We start from the raw sequence: 26,331 nt of genomic DNA on the forward strand, positions 1-26,331 counted from the left end.
AATCTATGCAGATCAAGGCACACAGTTGTATGTAAAAGTTTAAGCACCCCTGGTCAAACTGTATATTTCAATGAATTTCTACGTGAACAGAAACTGACACAATGTCTACATGGTACAAACACATCTTTCTGCAAACATACATACATAAAATTTATGTGTAGTTCTTTACATATTCAAAATAAATAGTGAATGTGCCAGCAGCAAAACTTTGGTCACTCTTTTAGTCAGCATCTGTAACACTTTCCTTGGCAGAATTAACAGCTACCAAACATTTCTTATAGCCAACTAAGAGTCTTTTCCTTCTTGCTTTTGAATATTTTTATGTCAATTATCCTTGCAGGAATATTCTCAGGTCTCCTTGCATGCACTGCATGTTTGGGATCTCCCAGAGATTTGCAATAATATTCAGTCTGGGGCTGTGAAGACCATTCCAAAGCCTTTATCTTTTTTTCCTGTATGTATTTCCCAGATGATTTAGAAGTATATTTGAGATCACTGTCTTGCTGAAACAGCCACCTCTTTTCAGCTTCAATTTCTTACCTGATTGTGGGACATTAGCTTCTAGGATATGATGATTTTCAGAGGATAATATTCTCTTGAATTACATACCCAGTACATGGAATTTGACAACTGGACAACATAAATGGATTCTCCGTGCCCTTGCTATGGCTAAAGGATATTAAAACACTGGAAATATAAATGTATGGCCCCATTCACTCAATAGACTGAAGGCCTGATTGCACTTGCCACCTATGAGCAGATTGCCTACAGACGCAGACTTTGTACAGACAATTGTAATGAAATATGGGACTCATTCATACAAAATACAGTCGGTTAGGAAAAAGCATAATAGTTATATAATGCATTTATGGAGATGTGCTCTTTCCAAAAGCTTTTGGTGAACAATCCAGAGAAGGCAAACACAATGCTCCCACAATGCTTGCCAAAGGCTTGTGAAGCAGAGCAGAGAGAAGCAACATATGAAAGAACTTTAAATTTTATGTAACAGGTTAAAGGGTGGGGAAGATGTCCAATTCAGAAGCATTTTTTTCTGGGTGATCAGCTGGCCCCATAGAAAATAAGTGGAACAATAAAAAAAACCAATGTTAGAATTCTGCTTTGTTGAAGAATAAACATACAGCCCACTTGATAAAGAGTGATTTCTTAAATGAATCATAGTTCCAGGTAGTGCAGAAAAAATCCGAGCATAACTACACATTCCCATCTATTCTGCAGACTGCTGAAAATTAAAGATGTTGGGAGTCTGGACTAAAGAACAGATCATGATTCTTTAATAAGTCTAAGCATATATTTTGATACCTAACTATAAAGGAATGAAAAAGAATACCTACTCACCATCATTGGGTACTCCCTGCAGTTCTATGTTGGTTGTTTTAGGTTTCTTCTTTGGAGGCTGAGGTCCATCAGACAAAGACTGCCGCTTCTTCTCAGACCCTATTCCTTCATCAGGTAAAGCAGTCTGAACTGCATCTGGTGGAGGCCCATATGGATTTTCCTCTGGGTCTTCCACCTCAGGAGCAATAGGCAAGTAGAGTAAAGCTTTAGAGTCTTCCAATTCTTCATCACTGTCAGAGAAATAATTTTTTCTCATTAGCAATATACAGCTCATGTTGGAAGATGTGTTCCTTTGTTTTTATATTCTTACCTCATTGAGAGTATTATCATGACCCCTAAATTAACCATTCAACTGCATGCTGTGAAGGCATCTCATATATTACAAAATAGAATACTCCTCTCCTACTATCCAACAGGGTAGCAACAGTCCTGGTTTCCTAATGAGTTTCACCACAAATTACATTCATCACAATAGCTATGTTCACTGGGGATTATGGAAGTTGAAATCCAGCATATCTAAAGGTTAGGGGACAATGCATAAATTTGTGTTAAGACCTTTCACCTCTCTCCTTATCAAGCACAGGCTTCTTAGCTTCTGCTAGATGAGTGCTATATAAATCTGGGTGCTTTCACTTGTTCACTTCCACTATCTTTTATTATGGATACTTTCAATATTCACTTTCTATCTTGTAATCTAGCATTTTTTCTCTCTCTGAAATTCTCCACCTGCCTCAGAATTAGCTCACAAAAATTACTCTAGGACAGCTCCTCAAACTACAAAACAGTTGTACTCTGAGCCATTTTGCACAAGAAGGTACTTGACATGGTTACATATAGTGAATATGCACCTAATTCACACAACTATTATAAGAGAAAAGCATTCTTCAGGAACTTGGAAGAGGAATATATACATTTCTTGGTTTACAGGAAATTGTAATTAAAAATAAATTAGATGCAATTTATAACAGCCTCTAGCACCAGGTTATTTTACATCGGAACTAGTATCTTCCTCATGATAGCACAGATATTTTGAAGCTTCATTCTTAATCTGATTTAACAAGGAGTAAACATTACTGCATGGGCAGGACTTGGTTCTGAAATATACGTATGCATGTATGTATACATACACGCACACACACAAATACTTCACACTTATAATTTGAATCAACTAAAATTTCTTTATAGTCTTGTAATAGCTGTGCCATTACCAGTTTACCTGCTACAAAAAGCTGCAATGGGGTCTACACTAGTTACATCCACTTCCTCATCTTCTGCAGCATCAGCACCTGGCAAGCAAAGAAATTGGGGGGAACATTAGTATCTACTTGATAACTGCCATTTTGCACCAGCAAATCAATGGAGTTAAATCAATGGGACCTGCTATATCCTGTATGGGTGAAGATGTGTTTTATTTTATAAAGTGTAATTTCTGACAGTTGTATCAGATTAGAAAAAAAAGGCAACAAATTGTTACTACTTATAAGTGTGAGATGACTTTAAGTTAATAGAGGCAAATTCTCTGATTGAAAACTCTTATTTTATTTCTTAATGTATGGCAGTGGATAAATTTGCTGGGGGCCCTGTAACTGAATTACTGGAATTGAATTTTGTGCTATCTCATAAAACTATAACATTGAAGTAATAAAAAATCTCCTAATATCACTAGTACTGGCAGATTTTCCCTACATACATCTAAAAGCTATAGATGATATTGTGAGCCAAACCCCACACATTCTTTAAAGCACAGCAGTGAAGAGCTTCAAAAGGACCTCTTTTTAATTTTACAAAGAACAAAACACTAACTTCACATATATGGAATATGTCTCTAATCAGAGAAAAATTCATTGAGGTTATAATGGATAGTTCAATTAAGATGTTGATTCAACGTGTAGCACTTGTGAAAAAGGCAAATTTTATGCTAGAGAACATTAGGAAAGAAACTGAAAATAAAGCTGCCAGCATTGTAATGCTTTTCTCTTTATTACTTCCACATTTGGAATAGAGGTGACTCTCATTGTCATCTCATTACCTCCTGTTTTGTGCATCCATGATTGATAAATACACCTGATTTCAGCATATGCATTAAGATTTTCACATATCTGTGGTTTTGGCCTTGTTTATTGTTTCCTTACACATACATGGAATTCTATTTTAATGATTACGGTTAGGTTACATGTACTTGCTTAGCATGGACCCCTCACTGAGTCAGCCCAATTCTGAAGCTCCACATGGCTTTCTTGTGGCAGCTGGCCTCCAATCACACTGCTGGCAATTGTGGCTGTGAGCAGATGGAAGACAACCATTATCACTGCAGTTGGAGGCTTCAGAGGAAAGAGTACTACCCTAACTACAAGCACCAATGTAGTCATCAGAGCAAGCCATGAATGGCTTTTGAACATTAGCATCCAGTGATAGAACTGAAAGATTGCAAGAAAGCGATGCGGCATATAGAAGCCAGTGTGAGCCGTGTGATGCAGGCAGAGCAGCTCTTTTCATCACTAGCTGAGTAAGTCATTCCAAAGGACAGCTACTATGAGAAAGCCACATGGAACCTTGTAGAAAGCACCTCTCTGGGAGGAAGAGGAATACTTGTAAAAACAAGAGGATGATCATATGCTCTGGAACCTGCCCCCCAATTCCCATAGGTCTTGTTATTTGTGGTGTTATTATTATACGCAATTTTTGGAACAAAAATTGTTGGTCATCACATTTAAAAAAGTGAAACAGAGTTGTAAAAGTGCAAAAAGGGGCAACAAACATGATCAGGGGGCTTGAACATTTCCTTAGGAGAAAAGGTTCAGTGTTTCAAACACCTTCACTTGGAAAAAAGTTGAGGGTGAGATGGCGCACAATCAAGTTGCAAGGCAACACTGCCAGGAAAAGAGCATGTTTTCATCTCCTGCTTGTAAACACCACAAAGGTATCCAATTCGCCATGGTAAGAAACAAAATGCTGGATTTAAATGGGCACTGACATCTCCAGCAGAGTTATTGTTTTTAAAATAAATTTAAAATAATACATTCATTACCTGTCTGTTCTGGCTCGCTCTTATCTTCATCTTCTATGTCAAATTCAGACTCCCGCTCTTCATATTCTACATTTTCGTCCAGCTCTTTAAAATCAGGTGCAAAGGCACTCCAGTTTTCCTAAACCGTAAATCCCCCCATCCGAAAACATTTCAAACTTGTGATACCATATAGCATATAAGCCCCATGTAAGCAACGAGCAACCACTTTTCAATCACACCATGCTCTATATCAAGCAGAGCAGAGCAAAGATGCTCTATGTCCCTTCTTGCCAAGCAAGGGAGTTTCCAGTGTTGATTAGCATCCACCTAATAGAGGTTTTATTTAAAAGCCAGTTTGGGGACAACCATTCTATCGTGGTCTATGCACCCAAAGCCTGGAACCTCTTGTCTCCCAAAACTGTCACTTTCTACCCTATCAACTGATGACTTATCTGCAAACAACTAAACCATATCCTAATAATGTTTTCACCTGTTGCTTTGGACTCTTGTTATCTGAACTTGTTTGCAAGCAAGCTCGTATGAGATTGGGACTTTGAAACTTGTATATGCTTGCACACAAACCCTGCCTGCTGCTGCTTGCTTTTGCTTAAATCTGAAGCAAAAGTCTAGCACCCAAACTTCTCTGGGTGTGCCTGACTGACCTGGAACAGGACAGGAAAGGTCATCTAAGTCATCATGGCCAAGTTCCTCTTCAGCACAAAAATCAAAATTAAAGCAACCATACAGACAACTCTCTAGCTTTCACTTAAGCTCAATCAATGAAGGGGAGTCTACCACCTCTCTGTATAATTGGTTCTACGTCAAACTGCTTTCTCCATTAGGAAGTTTTTTAAACATTAGGTTGGTTCCTGCATTCTTTTACATTCTTCTATATTTGTTTAGAATAATACTAATTCTATAATGTAAAGCTTATGCAAATATTGTAAAGGTATTCAGAATAAATGAAAACAGAGCCTCCCCCCCCCAAAATCAAAATGTAAAGGGCTAATAAAATGCAGCAGAATTCTACCTACCACTTGATTTTGTGCCCATATGGATACCACTCCACTGGAAATAGAAGCAATGATTGGTCGGACAGGATGCCACTAGAAGAGATTGCATCAGGAAGATGGAGAAAAGTGGCACATATATTAAAACAAAACGGGCCAATTATTCTGACAAAATTAATCTACGGAGAAAAAGATGGAGCACTTACTGCAACATCTAGCAACAGTTCCCCCCTAGTGCCATGCAGGATTTTCACAAGGTTGCCAATACTTTTCTCCCATATGTACAGAGCATGCTGACGTGCTGATCCTGCAACAATGTACTCTCCATCACCAGAGAAACAGCATTTCTTCCAAGGTGTCCTACAGAAAAGGGAATTATCAGCAAAAGTTAGTCTATTCTTTCAAGAGCAGGAAAAATAAAAGATTCCTGAAAACTCAAACTCTAAAAATGCTTTATTTGGAGAGAATGGCATTATTATTCTGAAAATGCAAATGGCAAATTCTGCTATATAAATGTCCAAAGTGTTCAAATCAGGCTATATTTCTCAAATTGATTAACTGGACCATCTATCCTTAAGTGATTATTTAGAAAAGCTATTATAAAATGAAATAGAAAATACAAAAAATAATGTGCATCACAACACTAGCCTTTCAATTGTACTTTTTCAGATTCTAAAATTCTGCTCACTGGGCTTACACAAGCATAATAGAAAAAATACTCTGTTTCTGCAGAGATATGCCTTTAAAGATATATATATGAAAATGGTGTGAGGGGAAAATTATTAGTAGCCTTTTTATATGTTTTAATGTAAGTTTTGAGTGCATTTAATAAGGCCAAGATAACTGAAATATGACCTGTGGGGCATTTACGGGAAATAAGAGGAACTTACAAAGTGAAGGAAATTACAAATTTGTTGACAAGAATAGAAGTGCCAGAGAGAGGGCACCGACACGTGTCGACATCTGTTCTGGGAATGATCTGATTGTCATAATGTGGTTTGTGGTTTAAAGGGATAAAAAGGATAGCAACCAGGTAAATGGCACCTCTTGAACGAGCTGTCAGTTTGACGGCTCGGGCAAGCAGGTTGGCATTGCAATGTGTAAGTACCTTGTATGTTGTGATTGCATTTTACTTTTATGCTGAATTTATTTTCAATAAAGTTTTAGTAGAACTTAGAACTTTGAAGTGACTTGTTTTATGGTGTGTCTGCCTCCCGTGTTTAACGTGGTTTTTTCCCTGACAATGGACAGGCAAGTGAACAACTCTCATCATTACCCTCAGCTGCCTCGAAGGAAGAGATGAGATAGCAAGTTTTCTATCAACCTGGCTAAAATCACTGGTTGGTTCATCTTGTCCCAGAATTATCTGCATCAACAGCTGTAACATCTAGCTACATTAAAGGGACAGGCGCAAATAGAAAATTCCCTCCTCAGCCTAGCTAGGATCAACTGTCACTTGGCTTTGCTCCTCACAGAATGGTCCCATACAGGTGCCATGGTGTATTATTTTTCATTTATTTTCCTCTGTGTTCTCTTTTCGTATCACTTGATTTTAACTTATGACCCAACTTAAGAGCTCTGACAGGAAGTTAGTATATAAATACTGCAAAGAAATAAATAATCTGGCCAACGTAACAGCAATTTTTCAAATCTTCTTTAAATTACAGGATGCTATATTAGAGACTATATTGTAGAAAATTACACTAGAGCTAACAGGAGGACCCAGCTGATTTTGGCCTCCCTCAAAAATAACTAAGCAGGAATGGACCTAGTTAGATATAGGATGAGAGATGAGCAGCAAATTCTAGGGGGTATAAACTGAACCAGGAAGCTGAAAAATGACGATGACAAACCATTTCATTTTATTGCCAAGAGAACAACATGGATATATCTATGTAGGTGAACTTGACTTACATTAGAAACTTACAACCTGATCCTATGAAGATACTCAGAAGTAAATTCCAATTTTTTAAAGGAAGTTACCAAATAAGTATACATAGCTCTGAAATCTTAGCCATGCAAATTGAGTACCATGCCTTCTTCTGGTAGATGGGGGATCAGTAGTCCAGGAAGCCTATCTTATAGGACAGGCTGAATATTTGAATGAATAGTTATTGTTTTCAAAGCTTGCAAAGCAAAAAGTTATATAAGAGGATTAATTAACTGTTCTATAACAAAGTTTGAGTATTGCGAGGAAAATATATTCTGTTGCCTTAAAATACTTAGTTACTTTACATTTTTACCTGTTCACCAAATCCTGTAGCTTTTGCATCGGTTCCGGTTCCCCATCTCTACCGCAGGTCAAGATTTCCCGGCCATCATAAACTCTGATTATGCGATCAGCAGTATTTATGAGAAAGCAACTGGAAGACAGAAATATATTAAAGTATGCTGCAATGATACTAGGTTTTCAAAATGCATTGCTGAACCACTTACTTTTGAATTACTTTTACAAGTAATCCTCACTTGACCACTCGTTCAGCGACCATTTGAAATTATGACAGCACTGAACAAGTGGAACTTATGGCTAGTCCTCAAAGTTCTGGCTGTTGCAGCATCCCCGCAATCACATGACTGCAATTTGGGCACCTGGTGACCGGCACACAATTATAATGGTTGCAGCTTCCCATGGTCACATGATCACAATTTGCAACCTTCACTGCAGGCTTCCCACAAGCAAAATCAATGGGGAAGCCAGCAGGAAGTCACAAGTCGTGGTCACATCACGTCTCATTTAATGACCATGTGCAATACACTTAATGACCACAACTGCCATTGTAAATCAGCATGGTTATGTGATTTTCTGCTTTATGACTGCATCACTTAGCAACAGAGTTGCCAGTCCCAGTTACCATCATTAAGCGAGGGCTACCTATATGCTGTGTAAGCAGCATAAATAATATGTAAGCCAGAAAGACTTCCTTTAGATGCACCCAAAGACTTGGGTGCAGCAGACTTTAGCTTTTGAAGGCAGCTTTCTATGTCATGGTATAAGCTACTTTTGAAACCTCTTCAGTTTCAAAAACAAATTACCATGTGACATAGGAACTACACTAAAACTTCTTCAAGGCAAGTACAATTACATTTAGATGTTTTGTTTGTTTGTTTGTTTAGCTTTCAATCGTAGTATTTAACTAACCATGTCCTTTTTTCATGACAGCTGCTCCTTAAATTAGCTAATGTTCAGGTATCTGCTTCATTCCAAATACTTGGTGATTTTTTAACACTTTCAGAAACCACAAGGGTCACTAAGCCAAACTCCTAATTAGCCTGAATGCTATATGAACAAACTTGGCTTAAGATCACTCATCTGCTGCAAGACTAAGATTAAAAAAAAACCCTTTATCTAAAAGCAGTTATCAAACATTTCCAGTGCCAAAAGAAAGTCATTCTGAAGGGCAAGCCCAAGTATTAATCCACAGATAAAGATGGGCATTTGGCAACTCTAGTGAATTTAACTAGTGCGCTTTAGCTGCATTTGGTACCAATCAGGACATCTGGGGAACTGATATAGCTAACTGGGGAAGGAGCACAGCTCTGTACAATACATCCTTTATCAGAAGAAACCTTCACGTTCAAGCCCCTGTTAAAAGATGAGGAACCAAGGGATGGGAAAGACTACTGCATGAGCTTGATCAGAGTGAACAATATCAGCCTAGACAAATAAGTCAGATTTGGCATACTGGGCAATTTGCTATGTTTTTCTGGTAAATCCAGATATTCTCATAAAGGCCTTCCATTTTACCCCATTTTATTGAAATGAACTTTTATCTCATCCTTGCAGAACACTCACAGAATGTGTATTGAGAGGAACAGGATTACATTCACTAGCTTCACTCCAAATCACGAGTGGGAGGAATTTACAGTTCCCTACACAAATAGTACTTGGGGAAAAAAGTACAACTCAGCTTTTCACCATTATGCTTTCAGTGAATAAATTTTGAAGATCTGACTGACTTCAACTCACCTCCCTTTTCGAGCAAATTCTATAGATTTAATAGCTGTAGTGTTGCTTGTTCCTGTTGTCACTCTGAAGGAAGCAACAAGATCCTGAGTGTCTGTCTTTAACACCAAGATCTAAAACAGCAAGAAATAAGTAATTAATTTGTTTTTCGGTGTACAATCTTTTTGTGTAAAACTTGTAAGAAAAATCAGTGAAGTGTGCTTGCAACCCAACTGTATACCCTTACAATTCTAATCTCCTCCATAACTTATGAAATAGTAAGCAAGGGTCTTAAAGATGTCCTTGTATGTTATCAATTAAAAATGAGACATTTTACATTTAAGATGCAGTATTACAGTAGGTATTAGAACTCAACCTATGCTGCCAACAGTATAAATTTCATTTTGTATAGTGGTATCTTTCCAAATGAGAATAGCTCCATTAAGAAATATTTTACAAAGCTACTATATGAAATATTTTTAGTCCAAAAAGGAAAAAATACATTATGTAGGCAAATATTTTAATTGCATAAAAGAACAGAAGTTAATTAGAATAAATATTAGAATGAATTAGAAAGCAGACCAATCAGAGAACATCTAAATGGATTTTTTTAAACACTTTTAATTGTGAAAATAAAGGCATAAGTAATTGAGGGAACTGAATTCACAACTAAAACTGGAAAGGAAGATGGGTACTAACCTAGATCCATGAGAAGGCTACCAAGGGAATTTCTCATATTTACAACCAGGCTGAATGTAGCAAAGCATCACATCTCAGTTATCTTTTTTTTTTAAATATGATTTTTATTGAAGAAATGTTTAACACAGTAAAAACCATAAAAGAAAATAAAGATAATAAAGAAAAATAGTAAATAGTGAAAATAGAAAATAGAAAATAGAAAAGAAAAATAGAAAAGAAAAAGAAAAAAAGAAAAAAAATACTATAAAGAAGCGGCTTCTGATCTTCTTGACAGTGGTTATAACATTTATAACAAAAATGCATTAATATTTTGCCCTCTCTCTCTAAAGTTACATCATTATTTCCTTCTTTCCATAAGCTACCCTTTCTAATCTTCAAGCCCATAAATCACAAATTCATTTTTCTCTTTTTTCAGCCAAAGCTCCATAAGGGGCTTCTAGTCACTGATAAATGTAGTTGTTGATCTTTTTCTAATCAAACGAGTTAATTTTGCCATCTTGAAGTAGTGTGTGCGTTTTTAAAAGGTTTTTAAAAAGTACAGTGGTTTTCAGCACTTCCTGAAAGCATTGCGCAGCTTCAGCAGTTCCTCGCCTCAAGGAATGAGACCACCCAGCATTTTGAGTCGTGTCATGTTCCCATTTTCCCCTATTTACCATGTCTTCAAAGCGAAACTGCTGGCAATGCATCAAAGAAAAGAAAAATGATCACCATTGAAAATAAAGGTGAAATAATAAAGTGTCCAGAACGAGGTGAAACTCCATCAGAGATTGGAAAAGTGTTAGGCTAGGCGATAAGTTATTATTAAGCAACGCAGTGGTTTAATCATTGAAATGGAAAGGCTATTGATAATTTGGTTAGAGGATCAAAATCAGCATCATACGCCTATTAGCCCTGCTTTAGTGAAAGAAAAGGCTCGAAGCCTTTTCAGTGACTTACTTAAAAGCTGCATGTGTAGCAACTGAGGGTGATTTTGATGAAGAATTTGTTGTGAGTAGGGTCTGGTTCAATCATTAACATTAACATTAAAGTGCAAGGTGAAGCAGCAAGTGCTGATGTAAGTGCTGCGCATGATTTTCCCATGTTTATTGAGAAGGGAGGTTATTTGCAACCAAATATTTAATGTAGATGAGACTGGCTTATTTTGGAAAAAAATGCCTGAAAGGACCTACATTGCAAAAGAGGAGAAAAGTGCACCAGAGCATAAGGCAGTGAAGGATAGGCTAACATTGCTGCTTGGTGGTAATGCATCAGGGGATTTCAAGCTCAAGCCTTTGCTTGTTTATTATTCCCTAAATCTGAGGGCACTTCACCATACCACTAAAGCATCTCTTCCGGCTATTTGGATGGCAAATGCAAAGGCTTGGGTTACAAGTGCCATTCTTCAAGACTGGTTCCTGAACTATTTTATCCCTGCTGTTCAACATTATTGCTTGGCCAAGCAAATTCCGTTCCAGATTCTCCTTGTGCTTGGCAACACACCTGGACATTCAGGTACTTTAGATGACCTTCACCTCAATGTAAAGATGGTATTGTTACTCCCCAACACCACATTGTTAATTCAGCCAATGGATCAGGGATTCATAGCTTCCTTTAAGGACTATTATTTATGGTGCACCTTCTCACAAGCAGTCAGGGCTACCCAAGATGATGTGATGAGCTTAACAGACTTCTGGAGGAATTATAACATCTATGATGCCATCAGAAATATTGCTGATTCTTGGGATGAAGTGAAGCAGCCAAATATGAAAGGAGTATAGAAGAAATTGTGCCCCCAGTTCAGGCATGCTTCTCAGGAAATTACAGCTAATGACATTGTGGAAGCCAGGCAAACTATGATTGATCTTGGTAATCAATTGCAGTTAGACATCAGTGAAAATGATGTCATACAGTTAAGACTCCCATGCCAAAGAACTGAGTAATGAAAACCTTATGGAACTAGGTCAGCAGGTGGTAGCATTTGAGGAAGAAGACTGGGACCTACAAACTCCAGAACCAAAAACGTTTGTGACAAAAGACTTAGCTGAAGCCTTTCATCTCACTGAAGCAAGAATGGCAAAGTTAGAGGAGCAAGATCCTAGTACAGAGAGGTTCACCAAAATGAACTGCAGAGTTATTGAGGGCTTCAGCTGCTACAGGGCTATTTATGATAAGAAAAAGAAAAGCTGTGTACAAACCTCCTTTGATGCCTACTTCAAGAAATTGATTCCAGAAGCAAACCCCCCATCTCCAGCACCAGAATCAAACCCTGAATCTCCAGCACCAGGTCCATCCTCTGGAATACCAGGTCCATCCTCCTGAACAGTAGCCATGTACTGTTAACCTTCAATCATGATATTTTTTCTCTGTCTAAACTGTTTTAAGAACTGTTTCTTTTATTACTTCGATATTATTGAAACTATTATTATTATTTATTGTGTTACTATGTTTAAATGGTGCAGTGTATTTGGAAGTGTTTCTTAAGTGTTTTATATGCATACAAAGGTGAAATAAATACTACATACTAAGACAAACATTTGACTAAATAAGTTGTTCTGGCTTACATACAAATTTGACTTAAGGACAAACCTTGGGAACAGAACTTGTTCTTAACCTGGGGATTGCCCATATAAAAATAATCTTCCATGGCTCTTTTCTAATTGGCTGTCCATTAACCTCAGCAAGAAAAGTTCTAGTTTCAACTGAATGTTGATCTTTAAAATTCTTTATATCATTATACATATTTGAACTCAGAAATTTCTGGCTTTTTTACAAGTCCACCAGGCATGATAAAATGGCCTTTGATGTTGTCCAATCTCAGTTATCTTTAATATTCACAAGTTAACAAGTATCCTCACTTCTGACTAAGCTGGAATTTTTTTCTTCACTAGTGTATTACACTTTACATTATAATATCCACTGGTATAAGCTTTAAGCATCATCAAACTGAAATAAATTTTGTTCAGAAGCATGGAATTTAATATGCCTTAAATCTATGGGAGGTGGGGTGATACCCAAATAGCAATAAGGCACTTCTCTAAGACACTGTTCTTATGTACATATGTATCTCTATATTCTCTTTCACAGGGTGCAATTCAATATTAAAAGTGTAACTGAACAGGCCAAATATGAATAGATTATCCAATCTACTTTCAATTCTGCTTGTTTTATACAGGTTTAGTATTTCCTATCTGATAAGAGAAAATGAGGGTGGGTGGGAGGAACCTAATCACTAGATAGTCAGTATTCTGTCAAAGCCAGTAAATAATACCATTCACTAGTTTGGAAACAACTGGTTTCAAACAATTGGAGTAACATTTCATATATATTTGTTCCTTACGATAGTTTAAGAGGACTGTTCTATATTTGGTCCAGAAGTGCAAGAGATCTTGATCTAATATATAACAAAGTGAAGATGGATCCTTGCTTGGAAATGATCTTTCTACTTTATAACAGTAACCTGACACTGTATCTTTTCTCAATGTTATTAGGCAGGCAGGCAGGCAGGCAGGCAGGCTGGGTGGGTGGCTAGCTGGCTTTCTTTCTTTTTCTTATTTTAAATACAACCGGTGCATATATTTTCCTGTGAAAGCCTGAAGACTATAGAAGCAAGAATTCTCTGACTCCATGCCTGGGCTAAAGGACCAAAATCAACAAATGCTAGTCATGCAACATCAGTAAAGCAAGCTACAGCCTCTTGGATGGATCTTCTGAAGAGGAGCAGGACCTAGACAATGCAAACCTGAACTTAAAAGTCTACACCCTAAGACCAAAATTACTCCTTACTCTGATCCCAAACATATAATTGACTGTTCAGCCCATGAGAACATATGATGACAGCAGATCAAGAATCAAAGGACAGAAAGGCAAAGGACTGCCAGATTGCTCAAAAAGCAAATTGAATGTAATGGTCAATTTTGGAAGTAGGCTATTGCTCCTGATTAGAATAGCTCTATCAGCTTTAAGCATAAGATCCTCTGTGTAAAGTGCTAAAATTATTTCAGTTAACAGTCTGATCTTGTATCTTCTGTGGCTTGACTCTAAGTCATACCTGACTTTCTGCAAATCCTGACTACTATCTGACATCACCATACTTACTATCCCTTGAATTCTTGAACTGCTGATATACATATCCGTTTGGACCAGACTGTGATTGTACCTTCATTTAATAGTTCTACTATACAGGCCTCTAGTAACACTGAACAGACTGATTGTTCTGAGAATTCTCTGGAACAAGACAAATCAGCCCAACCTAAACCAGATATAAATGTTCATGCACTACTGAAATATGCATCTGAAATCCTTGATCAACGTAGTAGGGTAATGTAGATTTCCTGGCATGTGACCTATTATTCATGACTCTGTAGTATCTCTCTGAGCAATAAAATATTCATTGCATGACATCTAGCTGACATACTGCAAACAGAACAGTCCTTCAAACAAACTGATGAATAGCCTGGCCAAACACATGTAATGATTATATACCACCAACTGAGTGCTAACTCTTAGTGACCGAGATAGATCTGTCCCCAACCTGGCCCTTCAGGTCTTCCAGTGGTGCACCCATCACTGCTATAATTAAGTCCAGCCACCTTGCTGCTTTTTGTCCCCTTCTTCTCTTTCCTTCTGCCTTTCCCAGCATTACAGACTTCTCCAGAGAGCTAGATCTATGCATAATGTGTCCGAATATGATCATTTGAGCCTTGTCTGTGATTAGTGAGAAGCTCCACTGAGTTCAATGGGATTTAACCTGAGATAAGTGAGCAAGGACTGCATCGTTATACTGCAAACCTATTTTTATTTACCAGGCAGCAAATCCTATACACTTCCATGGGGTTTACCTATGAGACAGGTTTAAGTTATAAAGCAATTATTCACAAAGTATTAATCTGATTTACACAGTTGAAACAAAAATAAACTATTCTGTACTGAGTCATACACAGCAGATAGTTAAGTCTGTCACCCACTGAAAAAACAATATAACTATTTCTCACCTTTCCTTTAGCATTCCCTGTATAGATATATTCCCCGCGCCGATCAAAAGAAGCCACCACATTGAGATCAGAATCATCATCCACTGGTAGGACAACATGTTTTGAATCAGACAACGTTAGCATTACTGGGGCAGATTTCATTGGACATACTAATACTCTGTTTCTAAAGAAGCAAAAAAACAAGAAAAATCCTCAAACATCAAGCAATGCAACATCAAAAACATGCAAACAACAAGGGAAGTATGCTTTTTTCCCTTGAAAAAAAATGAACTGTATTTTGTACTCATATGCAAGCATAAGCAGATTTAATAAATTAATTTAGTATCATTCATATTCTAAATTGGATCCAGCAGCTAATACAACCCTTAGATGTGGTAAATACTGTATGTTTTTGCTTCCCTATATCCACTACTTATTCATTCATTTCACTTTTATTCCATATGTCATCCAGGAACCCAATAAAGCAAAGGGATAAAAATGACTTTCTCTAAAGAGGAAAGTTTCTGAATAATCTTTCAAGTCAGTCTCCCATGAAATGTATTAGTGATTATTCAACAGAATAATGGCCCAGTGAAGGCATTTGTTACAATCTTGCTAGGGGATGAAAAGAATGAGAAGTGGAACCAGAAGTATCAAATGACAGCACTCCTATCACCGGTGACTCCAGCAATATTGGAACCAGTGATCCCACTCTTACACAAACTCAGCAAGTTCACAGGATCCTTTACCTGTATCTATTGACAGTAACTCAGAATCAGAAGTTTAGCTATTGAGTTTTTAGACAGAAGTGCTTAATAATGATCCAGAACTAGGGACTAAACTTTGCAGATCTGAGACACTAGCCAAAAGGCATGTAAGTGCTAACAGGAGAGCAAACTCTGCAGCTACTCTTTAATGAGTCTATGCTGGGCACTGCGTGGAGGTTCAGCATGGTTTATTTAGTGTGCTCAGACCCTTTGGACACTGCTGAGAACAATTTATCAAGAACTCAGCTCTTGCTTGTGAATATCCTGCACTGTTGCATGTTGGATTTTCTCTAATCTTGTCTCTTGCTTCTTCTGTGGATTTACTGCCTGATAGCTTACCAGTTTCAATCCCTGTTTTTCTGTTTGACCATGAGTTTGACCTCAAAGATACTGCAAAAGGATTTTTTTCAAAGGCTGTATTATTACAGGTAGCTGTTGTTGAGCCTGACCCTACTTATCTCAGGCCTGTGGCAGATTCTGAGCCTGCTAATTTGCCTCTTGGCAACTTGGCATGCCAGCACAGAAGACATCACCATCACCACCACTACCATCATCATCTACTCAGCTTGTGCAAGAAGATCGCACAAACTGACTATAAACAACAACATAACACAGTCACCAAAATGATTCACTGGAACATCTGTAAAAATTATCATTTGCCAGAAATGAAAAATTGGTGGGAACATATAGTTGAAAAAGTAGTCGAAAATGAGCAGGTTAAAATATTGTGGGATTTCTGAATACAAACTGATAAAGTCTTGGCGCATAACACACCAGTTTTAACTGTGGTTGAAAAGAAGAAAGTGTGGATAATTGATATGGCAATATCATGGGATAGTAGAATAGAAGACAAAGAATTGGAGATGATCACAAAATATCAAGATCTGAAAATCGAAGTTGAAAGATTATGGCATAAACCAGCAGTGGTGGTCCCAGTGGTTATCAGCATGCTGGGTGCCATACCAAAAAGCCTTGGACAGCACTTAGAAAATCTGCACATTGACAAAATTTCCAGCTGCCAATTACAAAAGGCCACATTGCTTGGATCTGCACATATACTACGCCAATACATTGCAACATCCATCCATCCATCCATCCATCCATCCATCCATCCATCCATCCATCCATCCAATTTATACAGCCACCCATCTTGCAACAAGTGACTCTGCATGGTGTACCATAAAGCTAAAGCAATTAAGGTATTGACCTAAAACAGTTACCATTACTATTATGAAAAGCATTAAAGATTTGATTTTTAATGGATTATTTATTTTAACTATTTATGGGGGATTTTTAATTGTTGATGGGGTTTCTGATTTTCACTGTGAGCTGCCCAGAGTCACCCGCTAGGGGGAGATGGACGGCATACAAATTTAATAATAAATAAATAAATTAATTAATTAATTTTAAAAAACCTATAAATAACAAAGCTAAGACAAAGAAACAGTAGGCAAATGAATGTTAATAGTAATGGAGCCACCTCACTAGTTCACCAGTCCCCTGGGGTCCCCAGGCCTTATGGCACAACCAGGTCTTGAGGGACATACCAAAGATCAGAAGTTATAGAGTCAACCTCACCTCAGGGCAGAGAATATTCCACAACATGGGTACCACAGCAGAAAAGGTCCACTGTCTAGGGCCCATCAAATGTAGCTCCCTCAATGAGCCCATAACATGCCCTCTCTGCAGGATCTCGTGGGATGGGCAGATGTAGTCAGATGAGCTCACCCAGCAGTCTCATGCAGTTGTTGTATAGGAGAGGAGAGAGCACCAACCCTGGTGGCATCCCATACAGTACTGGTCAAGGGCGGGATCTCTTCTCCCCTGGCACCATCAACTAGAATCAACCCTGGAGAAAGGAGATGAACCAGCACAACACCGTGCCACCCACCCCCAATCCTCTGAGTCGATCCAGGATACCATGGTCGATGGTATTGAAAACTGCAGGGAGGTCAAGTAAGGGAAGGATGGATGCACTACCACCACCCTGTTCCATACCCAGGTCTGAATCCTGACTGAAAAGGATCCAGACATCCTAGCTTCTTGGGAAGAAATCACCGTGAATGAAGGCCAATACCAGCTAAAGAACTGGCAGCTGTGATTTCACACTGTTATGTATAATAATAATTTAAAGAAATTATTCAACTTGTATGTTGCCTGACTCTCAACAACTCTGGGCGGCTCACAACAATCAAACAACAACAACAAAACCAACAGAATCAATAAAACATAAAGATAAAACATGGCAAGCATGACAGACCAGGTGGAACGAAGCAAGGGGTCTCACTTTCTCTCACCAATGGCCTGGGTGAAGAAGAGCCAGGCTTTCATGGCTCTTCTAAACAACAGCAGAATGGGGGCCATCTGGATCTTGGGGGGAACCTCATAACTCCTTGAACTGCCAGATTCAGAGCCTTTGCATATATAAATACATATGGAAATGCTTCCTTGGAAAATTCCATACAAAGTTTAGAATAATGTCAAGAATCAGGACCAAGAGAAGCACAGCTATTGATTGTCGGGATGAAAGGCAAGATCTTTCTGTATCATCTAACATGTATTATGCATGTTCCTGAAAGCAATACTGAATTCTGAGAACCTTATATCTCAATGCTGTCAACCTGTTGATGGCACTGACCCAGTTTTTCATATAATAGTTCCTATTCATGAAGCCAATCTCTATCTGCATTGGTGATAACGCTAAGCTCTGCTGAATGCCCAACCTAGCCAATTAAAGTTGTCTAAACATAGTAAAAAACTGTTTGACTACTACAACCCATGAAAAGTTATTACAATTAGCATATACTTTCAAGAAATTATTCAGAGTTCTACACTGTTAAAAAAAAGTTGTCAATATTACTTACTGATCACGGGGATGATACTGGACTTTCAGGATAGGAGAAGGAAAACGAAATCTCTGATCACAATCACCAGTCAAAACATCCCACTGAGATACCATATTATCAGTTGATGCACTCACTAATTTGTGACCATCTCGACTCCAACTGAAAGAGAAAGATCTAGATAGCCTCTGACTACAACCCTCATCCCTCCCCCTCAAAAATCAAATGTCATGCTGACAAGTTTTCTGCAGCACTCCAATCTTAAATTTGATTTTCCAACTAAAAAAAAAAAAATTAAAGAATCGAATTCCATGTTAAGTCCAACGGAAAATCACATACTGAAACGTTAACACACCTTTATATCTCACCTATTAGCTAGTATCAAAACAAGTTGAGTGCATATGTGTTTGAGAATCAAATTGCAGCTGAAATTGTAATTGAAAATTTTATTGGAACAGCTTTCACTATCCAAATTACTGGACACTTCAGCCTAATTCCATTTTCTGCTATAGCTGCTGATGTAAACTTTGTACAAAGTTTTGAGTTGTATGCAAAGCTGTCTTCTAGCCACATCTCTGAACTATAGTTTCCAGTAATAAAAACAGCATTCATATTCTAATGAAATGTCCCAAGTTTAAATGTGTGAAAATGGTACAATAAATGCATGCAGAATTCTTCTGTTTCTGACCTCAACTGCAGGCATATCATCCACAAATCAAATTCAACTTGTATTAGGATAATTCCTTACCATAATGAACAAACTGGGTGAATATGGGCACTTATTATTTTTGCAATGCCCCTTGTCAAGAAATCCCAAATGACAATTCGGCCATCATTACAACCCACTGCTAGAAGAGTGCCCCATCTGTTAAAAGTACATGTAAGAGCCATACTAATACAGTCCAATGTGCCATCAGCTTCCTGAAAACAAAAAAGGGATAGAAACAATGGAGAGGTTTCATGTGTAGGTTACATGACCATGTTAATTTACCCCATGAAATATCTCATGCAAATAAATAAATTGCCACAATATTCATGTAACTACAAACAGAAGTTGAAAATTTAAGACACACATAATCTATTTCATGTGTCTGAGCATATACCAATAATTCTCATTACTATTTCAGCAAAATAGTCACAAACCAAATGATATTACAAAAGCGTTATACATTAGTAAATATAAACACATATATACCTCTGGATAGTTCTGCCCAAAGGATTCTGAAAAAGAAAAAATGAAGGAAATTCAATAATGCCACACTCCTTTTTGCTGTATATTGTATTACTGAAGATGCAAGGATAGAGGCATGTACTGAAATAATAAATCTGACCAGTAGCATGCACTATTAAATCTGTCATCCAGAAACTGAAGGAAGTTTTAAAAATGAGGTTCAAATAACTTAATATATTTCTAACTGAAAATATGAAAGCCTTATCTGCCATATTGGCAAAAATAAAACAGTATTTACTATTTTTGGAAGAGAAAAATATAAATTTCTGGCAGCAGAAATCTCAAAGCTTCATTCAAAATTACTCTTTGGATTCCAAACATTATATACTAATCCGAGTTATACTACTTCTTAAGGTTAGAAATGCTCAAAAATGAGATGCTGCCTTGCCTTAAGGGGAGCATTTAATACTGTAGAACAGGAAAACCAGAAGCATACAAAGACTTTTTGACAGACCACTTTGGAACTAATTATCCAGTGAGGTCCATTAATTCTAATTTATACTCCAAATCTTTTATCTTTGTCTCAAATGAAGTAGGTATGCCAGGACTGCCTTAATTGGTCTAGAAAAAGATGTACTGCTGTTTCAAAACGGCTAAGGAAGCTGAGGCTTTTACCAGATATTCCTTTATCACATAATTTATATTACTGAAATAATTTCCAACCCATTTAAACAGTTTTTTAAGGAAAATAGTTCGAAAGTTAAAATACAGTAACGAAATAATCTGACCTCAGCATTACATTAAAGATGGGTTTCCTCCCCACACAGAAACCAATGGATTTTTCTCAGGAGAAAAGCAGCAGAAGAGAAAAGAGCGAAATTGCCCCGCCCCATCCAAAACAATTCCAAAAATTCACAACCAATGAAAACGGGGTCCACAAGGATGTAGGCGCCCGCGCCATAAAGCTGCCTCTTGTTTCTGGGCCTCTTTTGCATTTGCACGAAATGTTTTTGAATCGATCGGGAGGCCACGTCCCGCGGCTTTCGCACCGCCGGACGGTTGTGCCCCGTTTTGCAAACGGGACGAAGGAAAACGCCCCCCTCGGCAGAAGCTTCCCGCTTTGCAGCCCAAGAAGCAGCCGAGCGGCCTCTCCCCCGAGCCAGTTCCAATACTGCGATGCCTTTACCGCCCACAAACGCGCCCCCCCGGGTTTATCCCACAGCCCGCCTACTCATCACCCCCCAGCTGCCCCGTCCACCCACCCCAGCCCCAAGTAAAAAGCAACGATCAAAGCGCCTTCTCCCCACGCACCGAGCAGTTCCAGGTTCATCTTGCCCACACTCTTCTTCCGTCCGATCCCGCTTCGGACGCAAGGACCCAGAGGACCTCATCCGAAGGGGTTGCCGCCATTACTTAGCCTGATGAAAACTTTTCCTATCTCCTCACGGCTTCGATCCCTCTCTGTGTCATACGAAATAGTTGACCATCGTATTCATATCAGAAGTTTCCTAAAAACGGAGAGCAGCATGGCAAGGAAGATTTTTGGGTGTATGGAGTAAACAGGCAGCGCCGTGGACAGACCGGCATCAGCAAAATAGAATAATATAAACCGACCTGAAACAAAGTGAGATGAAAGTAGTTCCGAGTTACTGATTTGAAGGAGGCGGAGAAAAGAGAAGCAAGAGATTCTGGAAGAATGAACGATGGAGAGAAGCAAAGAGGGAGAGATGTGGAAAGTGGCTGGGGAAAGGAACCAACTGAGGTGGCTGCAGAATCTAAAATTTAAAGTTTACAATTTTGAATGAATGTCAGGCCTTGTGTGTACCTGAGTTTTTGGGATGCGGTCAACAGTTCGCAAGTAAATCTCTATACACTATTAGAAATCTTAGTTTGTGCAGAATAGCTTGAATATGCTTTGGCTAAACCTGGGTTTGGGCCATGCTTGTGGCTTACTGCCCAAATTGGCCAACATTTTAGCCTTAGTGGGGAATGTTGTATGTGACACGGCTACAAACAATGCTGTAAACCTAATCTACCGTTTCTTTATCTTAATGAAAAGTGCTATTAGAAAATTGAACAAAGCCATAATGAGCAGTGGAAGTCAGTATTTATGGGCCTATCTAGTGATGATTATATTATATGGAAGATTTTGGCTTAGAATGTAAGAAGCATAAATAGCATGAAATATGGTATCCTGAAAGTTAAGAAATGGGAGGGATACAATAGATCTGAATGAAAGTGGCCTGATTTTGTAGAATAGAGTTAAATAGTTGCAGAAAAATGAAGGTATAGGTTTAATTGTGAAAGAGCTAACATTGAATTGGTATTGTTGTGGAAACTTATGATTGGTGGTAATTGCATGTTATCCTCCAGTAAAAGTAAGTTGAATTTGATGTGAATGGGATACTTAAGTTGTGTGGTAGAACAAGATAAGATAGGATCAAGTATGAATGTGTGCTGAATAAATACACAGTAGTCTAAGTGGGGCAAGATGCAAGTCATTGTAGCCAAGTCCTCTCAGCCTAGTAATACCACAATTGGGTGCTAGCCAAAGCTGGTCAAAGGCCCCTCTGGCCACAACTTCTACCTGCTGATTAAGCAGGAACCACAAGTCCAGGAGGACCCATAAATTACAGATTTGTTCCTTCAGGATTAGTGCTTCCCCATCCAGAGTCACCACTAGAGCCACCTGAGCAAACAGAACTCTGTCTTACTAGGTTTCAGTTTAAGGCTGTTCTCTCCCATCCGTGCCTTCAACTGCTTCCAGACACTGGAGCAGGACCTCAACAATTTCATTTGAGTACAAGTAGTCCTTGTTTAGTGAGCACAATTGGGACTGGCGACTAGCTTGTTAAGTGAAGCGGTCACTAAGTGAAAACGTGACTGTGCTTATGATCTTACTTCAGTTTTCCTTTGCTTCACAGAAATTTACTTTGAAGGTCGTAAATGTGAGGATTGGTCGTAAAGTTACTTTTTCATCACTGTTGTAACTGCGAACAGTCGCTAAATGAGGCAGTTGCTAAACAAGGACTATCTGTATGAATATGGTAGAAGCAAGGGTGGTTTGTACAGATTAAAATGTATGGAAAGATGTAGTGAATAATGTTAGAGTAAACTAGATTTATCTGTATATTTTTAAAATCTAGTACCTTTAATTTCTTTAGCTTACTATTTGTTTACTCTCTTTTCTGCCTTATATTGCTTATCTGAAAGAGAATACCATGGTGGATATGTGTATGTGTATCCTGTAAAATTCATGGAGAATTCAGCTATCGATAATCATTAGTTTGATTGCTGTATGCTGCCTCTACAATCAAAGGCAGCATCCCTTAAATACCAGTTTCTGCAAAGCAATTACCTTCCTGTCATATGGGTGTGAGAGCTTCCTGGTTGACTGCTGTGTAATACAGAATGCAGGACCAGATGGGCCTTGAGTCTGTTACAGCAGGGCCCTTTCAAACAACCAGAGAAAAAGGAAATTTAAGGTTACACACTTGCCTGGACCTAAATCCTACAAATTTCAGACAGCCTTATCTCTGAGATTATATGCACAGAGTTGAACCGAAATATGCTGACAGAGAAGGACTAAGCTAAAGTTGGAGATTCTTGGAGAATGGCTTGTCGTGCTTGAAAGCAGTGGGGAAAAAGCCATATTGAATTCTCTCCAATGGAGTTTTATAGCAGTGATTTAGACCAATGATTTCCCTTTACCAAATATGTATCTAATTTTCTGATATTTTTGCCTAGCGGAACATTTTTGGTATGCAAGATGGTGCCCTTGAGTTGTCATTTGCTAGTTTCAACTCATGTACTGTCTTTAGAAGTTAAATCTGTTTAACTTCTTAACAAAAAGTTAATTAGCACATCCTTCTATGGTAGCTATTTTTGCATTGCCAAATGTGAGAAAAATATCACACATAAACTTGTGATTCAGTTTAGATGTAATTAGTATATTTTGAATAGAAACATAGCTCACCATACTGGTAAAAATTGACTAGATAGCTTATCTGCTGTCTAGATGATGGTAATTAATAGAAAACTTCCAAGGTCTCTGCTCCCCTTCTTTATGGGTCTTTTTCATTAACCCATGCTTGGAATGGGCAACACTTTCAATAGACGGTGTTTTCAAATAGCAGATTGCTTTCAATAAACTAGGAACATTAGTTGGTTGATTGTATGCCGCCCAGAGTCCCATTTAATGAGATGGGTGGCTATATAAGTTTACTAAATAAATAAACATAACCATCCTACATTCCCCAGAAGCTACTGCAGGACAGGCTAGTATAGGAAAAATAAGCATTTTTTCCCCATAAGAACTTGACGTAAGTTGGAGTGAGAGTAACTTAGTGGATTTCCATGGCTTAGGGTAGACTTGAACCTAGGTCTTCGCCATCCTCATCCAACATCTTTAGCACTACACAACACTGGCTTTTTTTTATCACTCTGTTAGATTATTAGGATTACAACCCAGTCAGAATATCCTATACATGATATTTTCAGCCCTTTCCTGTTATTAGATACAGTGTATAGGTGATTCTGGAAATTTAGTTTGAAAAGTAAAGGGCAAAACACCCAAAGTTACCACTCTCCCTCCTTAAATGTTTCTTGGTATGACATAGCTTTCCTCATTTTAGTTTGGTTTGGCGGGTAAGTGGCTGCTGTGATGCAAGCACAGCCAGGCAGGGGGTGGCTGCTGCAGAGTGTGGGAAGGGCATGCGGGTGGCTGCTGCAGCTCGGTGCAGGTGCAACCTGGCCGGGGATGGGTCCTTGGGAGGATACGCCGGTAGTTGCTGCGGCCCAGCATGAGCATGGCTGGACACAGAGTGGGTGCTGCGGATGGTGGGAGGGCATGTGAGAAAGGAGCGGGAGCGACTTGCAACTTTCCCTGCCAGCTTCCCCATTGACTTTGCTTGTGTGAAGCTGGCAGGGATGGTCAAAAATTGTGATCACATGACCACAGGACACTGCAACTGTTGTAAGTGCAAGCCAATTGCCAAGCACCCGGATCGCGATCATGTGACTGCGGCGGTCCTGGGATGGCCAGAACTTCAAGGACCAGTTGTGAGTATCACTGTGCCATTGTAACTTCATACAGTTGCTGAATGAGTGGTTGTTAACTGAGGCCTACCAGTACTGATTTAAGAACATCAGATTCAAAATTCTTAATAAACATGGAATTTCAGAAACTAAAATAAACCAAAAATTAACTAACAAATGTTGAATAAACTGCCAAGAGGTACTCTGAGTTAAATCAAACCTGTATGAATACCAGGTGAACCTAGGAGTGCCCAAAAATGTGTGTGTTGCTGCATTCTGGACTAGTAGTAGTTTCCAGGTGGTCTTCGAGGGCAATCCATGTAGACTGTGTTGCAGTAATCCAAATGGGAAGTCGCCAAGATTTGAGTGACCATGAGCAAGGCCTCCCAGTCCAGGCAAAGATGCAACTATGGAGTCCTTGGGGTTCTCTAAGCTTGTTTCTTTTCTTGCAAACGTTTCATTACCTGGCTAGGTAACATCTTCAGTGCTAAAATGGGATGGGGTTTGCTCTCTATTTATATACTGCGGCATGCTTTGCCAGTGCTGGTGGGGGTGGGGGTTTTGTTTTGCTCCTCTGGTAGTTCCTTGATTAGCATATGTTTACTGTTTGATTGTGTGCCTGGTGATAACCTTTGCTTATCTGGGTGATGATTGCTGGTGAGGCGATCTTCTGGTCTTTTGTCTCTTTTGAATAGTATGTAGATACTGTTTATCTCTATGGGTCTGTTAATTGCTGCCTTATCTGAATACCAAGCTTCCAAGAATTCTCTTGCATTTTTGGATTTGGCTTGGTCTAAAATGCTGACCGTTTCCCAGTTAAAACTATGGATAAGTCTGTCCATGTGTTGTGAGATTAAGGAGTTTTCATCATGTCTTCTGATAGTTGGTGTTCGTGGATGCGCTCTGCTAGTCTTTTGCCTGTCTGTCCTACATAGTGTTTGTTACAGTCCTTACGCTATGTTGTAGATGACTCCTGTTTTTTCTTCTTGGGCTACTGGGTCTTTTAGTTTACTTAAGATATTTTGGAGTGATTTTGTTGGTTTGTGTGCTACAGAGATGCCAAGTGGTTGTAATGGTGATTTCTGAGACGTTTCTGATGTATGGCACTGTGATCCTTTTCATAGCTTGTGTTGATTGTGTTGTAGTAGGTTGAGTGGTCAGGCACTTTTTGATAAAGTTGCACAGATATCCATTTTGTTGGAAGATGTTGTATAGGTGGTCTTTTTCCTTTTTCTGCTGTTCTGGGTTGCTGCAATGCGTTTGTGCTCGCTTGAATAATGTTCTTACACAGCTGCTCTTGTGGGAGGTTGGGTTGTTACTTTGGTAATGGAGTACTTGATTAGTGTGGGTTGTCTTCCGATAAACTTGGGTTTCTAATTTACTGTTGTTTCCTCTGCTGATGTCAGGTTCAGCCCAAGAACCACAGCGAGACAAATCCAGGAACAGTTCAGTTACTTTATTAGCTTACACCTATTAGACAGAATCTCACCAAACTAACTCTAACCCCCAACGACAGCAACTATAACCCTGAATCCATTAGGGAGGGACC

At 38.7% G+C, this 26,331-nt stretch overlaps 1 protein-coding gene and 1 long non-coding RNA gene across 7 annotated transcripts in view; one reads left to right on the forward strand and one right to left on the reverse strand.

Annotated features, from left to right (window-relative positions):
* Positions 1-21,120, reverse strand: part of RBBP5 (RB binding protein 5, histone lysine methyltransferase complex subunit) — a 28,868-nt gene extending 7,748 nt beyond the window's left edge. For all 5 annotated transcript variants that reach the window (XR_015798380.1, XR_015798379.1, XM_088153532.1 and 2 more), the window contains exons 1-12: positions 21,057-21,120; positions 19,770-19,795; positions 19,323-19,495; positions 18,596-18,736; positions 14,986-15,148; positions 9,341-9,450; positions 7,617-7,736; positions 5,580-5,733; positions 5,398-5,469; positions 4,385-4,502; positions 2,573-2,642; positions 1,357-1,586 (exon numbers count right to left, since the gene is read on the reverse strand). Coding sequence is in view for 3 of the 5 variants with exons in the window: in XM_088153532.1 (XP_088009658.1) it covers positions 1,357-1,586; positions 2,573-2,642; positions 4,385-4,502; positions 5,398-5,469; positions 5,580-5,733; positions 7,617-7,736; positions 9,341-9,450; positions 14,986-15,148; positions 18,596-18,736; positions 19,323-19,495; positions 19,770-19,795; positions 21,057-21,075 (1,396 nt within the window). In the remaining 2 variants the exon portion in view is untranslated. The remainder of the gene's footprint in view (positions 1-1,356; positions 1,587-2,572; positions 2,643-4,384; positions 4,503-5,397; positions 5,470-5,579; positions 5,734-7,616; positions 7,737-9,340; positions 9,451-14,985; positions 15,149-18,595; positions 18,737-19,322; positions 19,496-19,769; positions 19,796-21,056) is intronic.
* A 252-nt stretch (positions 21,121-21,372) lies between these two features.
* Positions 21,373-26,331, forward strand: part of LOC112540043 (uncharacterized) — a 37,647-nt gene continuing 32,688 nt past the window's right edge. The window contains exon 1 of one of the 2 annotated variants that reach the window (XR_015793457.1): positions 21,373-21,507. This is a non-coding gene — a long non-coding RNA (uncharacterized LOC112540043). The remainder of the gene's footprint in view (positions 21,508-26,331) is intronic. The other variant, XR_003084093.2, reaches the window with a different exon arrangement.

Source organism: Python bivittatus, unplaced genomic scaffold, assembly GCF_059951505.1.
Source record: "Python bivittatus isolate LINGU-HERP-01145 unplaced genomic scaffold, Pbiv_v1 ctg000700_np1212, whole genome shotgun sequence".
Taxonomy (NCBI): domain Eukaryota; kingdom Metazoa; phylum Chordata; class Lepidosauria; order Squamata; family Pythonidae; genus Python; species Python bivittatus.